Source organism: Sinocyclocheilus anshuiensis, unplaced genomic scaffold, assembly GCF_001515605.1.
Source record: "Sinocyclocheilus anshuiensis isolate Anshui unplaced genomic scaffold, SAMN03320099.WGS_v1.1 C32627918, whole genome shotgun sequence".
Taxonomy (NCBI): domain Eukaryota; kingdom Metazoa; phylum Chordata; class Actinopteri; order Cypriniformes; family Cyprinidae; genus Sinocyclocheilus; species Sinocyclocheilus anshuiensis.
The window spans coordinates 1-1,207 of record NW_015618608.1 but is presented as its reverse complement, the minus strand read 5'-3'; the positions used below and the strand labels follow the sequence as shown (position 1 = coordinate 1,207).

The following is a 1,207-nucleotide window of genomic DNA, read 5'->3' as shown; positions in this document are numbered from 1 at the left end:
ATCTTTATTTTCTCACTTTGTTTTCATTCTAAATATTTGCGTACATTTCCATTGTTATGCTCGAATTAACATTGTAGGCCTGCAGAATTGAAGTGCTACTTGTGTCATCATAACTGTATTTGCATGAATTGAATCAAAACAATAAAGAATACAAGAAATAATTTTGTGTAAATTTACTATGTATATGCTTTCAGACACTGACAATCAATTTAGTGGTAACTAAAACACCACTCGTAAAAATGAACACCTTGATTACAAGTTCAAATCTAAAAATATATTAATATAACGTTAGACGTAAGAAAATCAACTGTTTCTTCAGAATTTACCCACTACTAACAGTAAAAGATTAAAATTTTGTATCATGAGATCAGTGAACATAGTAATAATTTTTCACAAATTGCTTGGTAAAATATTCTGTCTTTTCGGTTGTTTTGTCTTGAGGTGAGTAAGCTGTACATTTACTTTTGACATCATCTGCATTCATAAACATGTACTGTAAATAAGTAGCATATCACTGCTGTTCATCAATTCACACATTCAGTCCCAGTGGTGATGATGATATTTCATCTATGATATATATTAAAAATTAAAAAGCACAAACAATAATTGCAGTCATTTTGAAATGTTCTCTCTAATTGGTGCAGATCTGTTGCTAAGCATTTTCCGCAATAAGTTTTTGATTTCAGCTGTGTTTAAAACATAAATAATAGGATTTAGCATTGGTGGTACAACATATGCCAGAGATGTACTGATGACCCTTGCATTGGGTGTGAGAGAAAGCAAGAGTTGTGCAAGGTATGTGAAGCATATGGAGAGGAAATATATCCCTACCAATAACAGGTGAGAAACACAGGTCTTCAGAGCTTTTAAACGTCTTTCCCAAGTTGTAATTTTGCTTAAAGCAAGAAAAATGCCCAGATATGACAGGAATATAATGATCATTGGTGCAATAAGGAATGAAGATGTGATGACAAATCCCACTGACTTATTAATGTTATAGTCATTACATGCCAATCTATACACTGGTCCATGATCACAAAAATAACTCTGTATCACAGTAGATTGACAGAATGAAATTCGAGTGATCAAAGATACCATCAAGGCCACCAAAAAAGAATTAAATGCCCATATTGCAGGGAAAACTAAAACCATACTATTATTGTTCACTATGGCATGATATCTTAATGGCAAACAAATTGCAATGAAG

The 1,207-nt window shown here is 32.3% G+C and overlaps 1 protein-coding gene across 1 annotated transcript; it reads right to left on the bottom strand.

The window, feature by feature from the left end:
* Positions 1–612: 612 nt before the first annotated feature.
* On the bottom strand, positions 613–1,203 carry LOC107682820 (olfactory receptor 1-like; the record flags this gene model as incomplete). Its single annotated transcript, XM_016478950.1, has 1 exon — positions 613–1,203. A coding segment is annotated over one exon (591 nt), but the record flags the coding sequence as incomplete, so codon positions are not given.
* Positions 1,204–1,207: the final 4 nt, after the last annotated feature.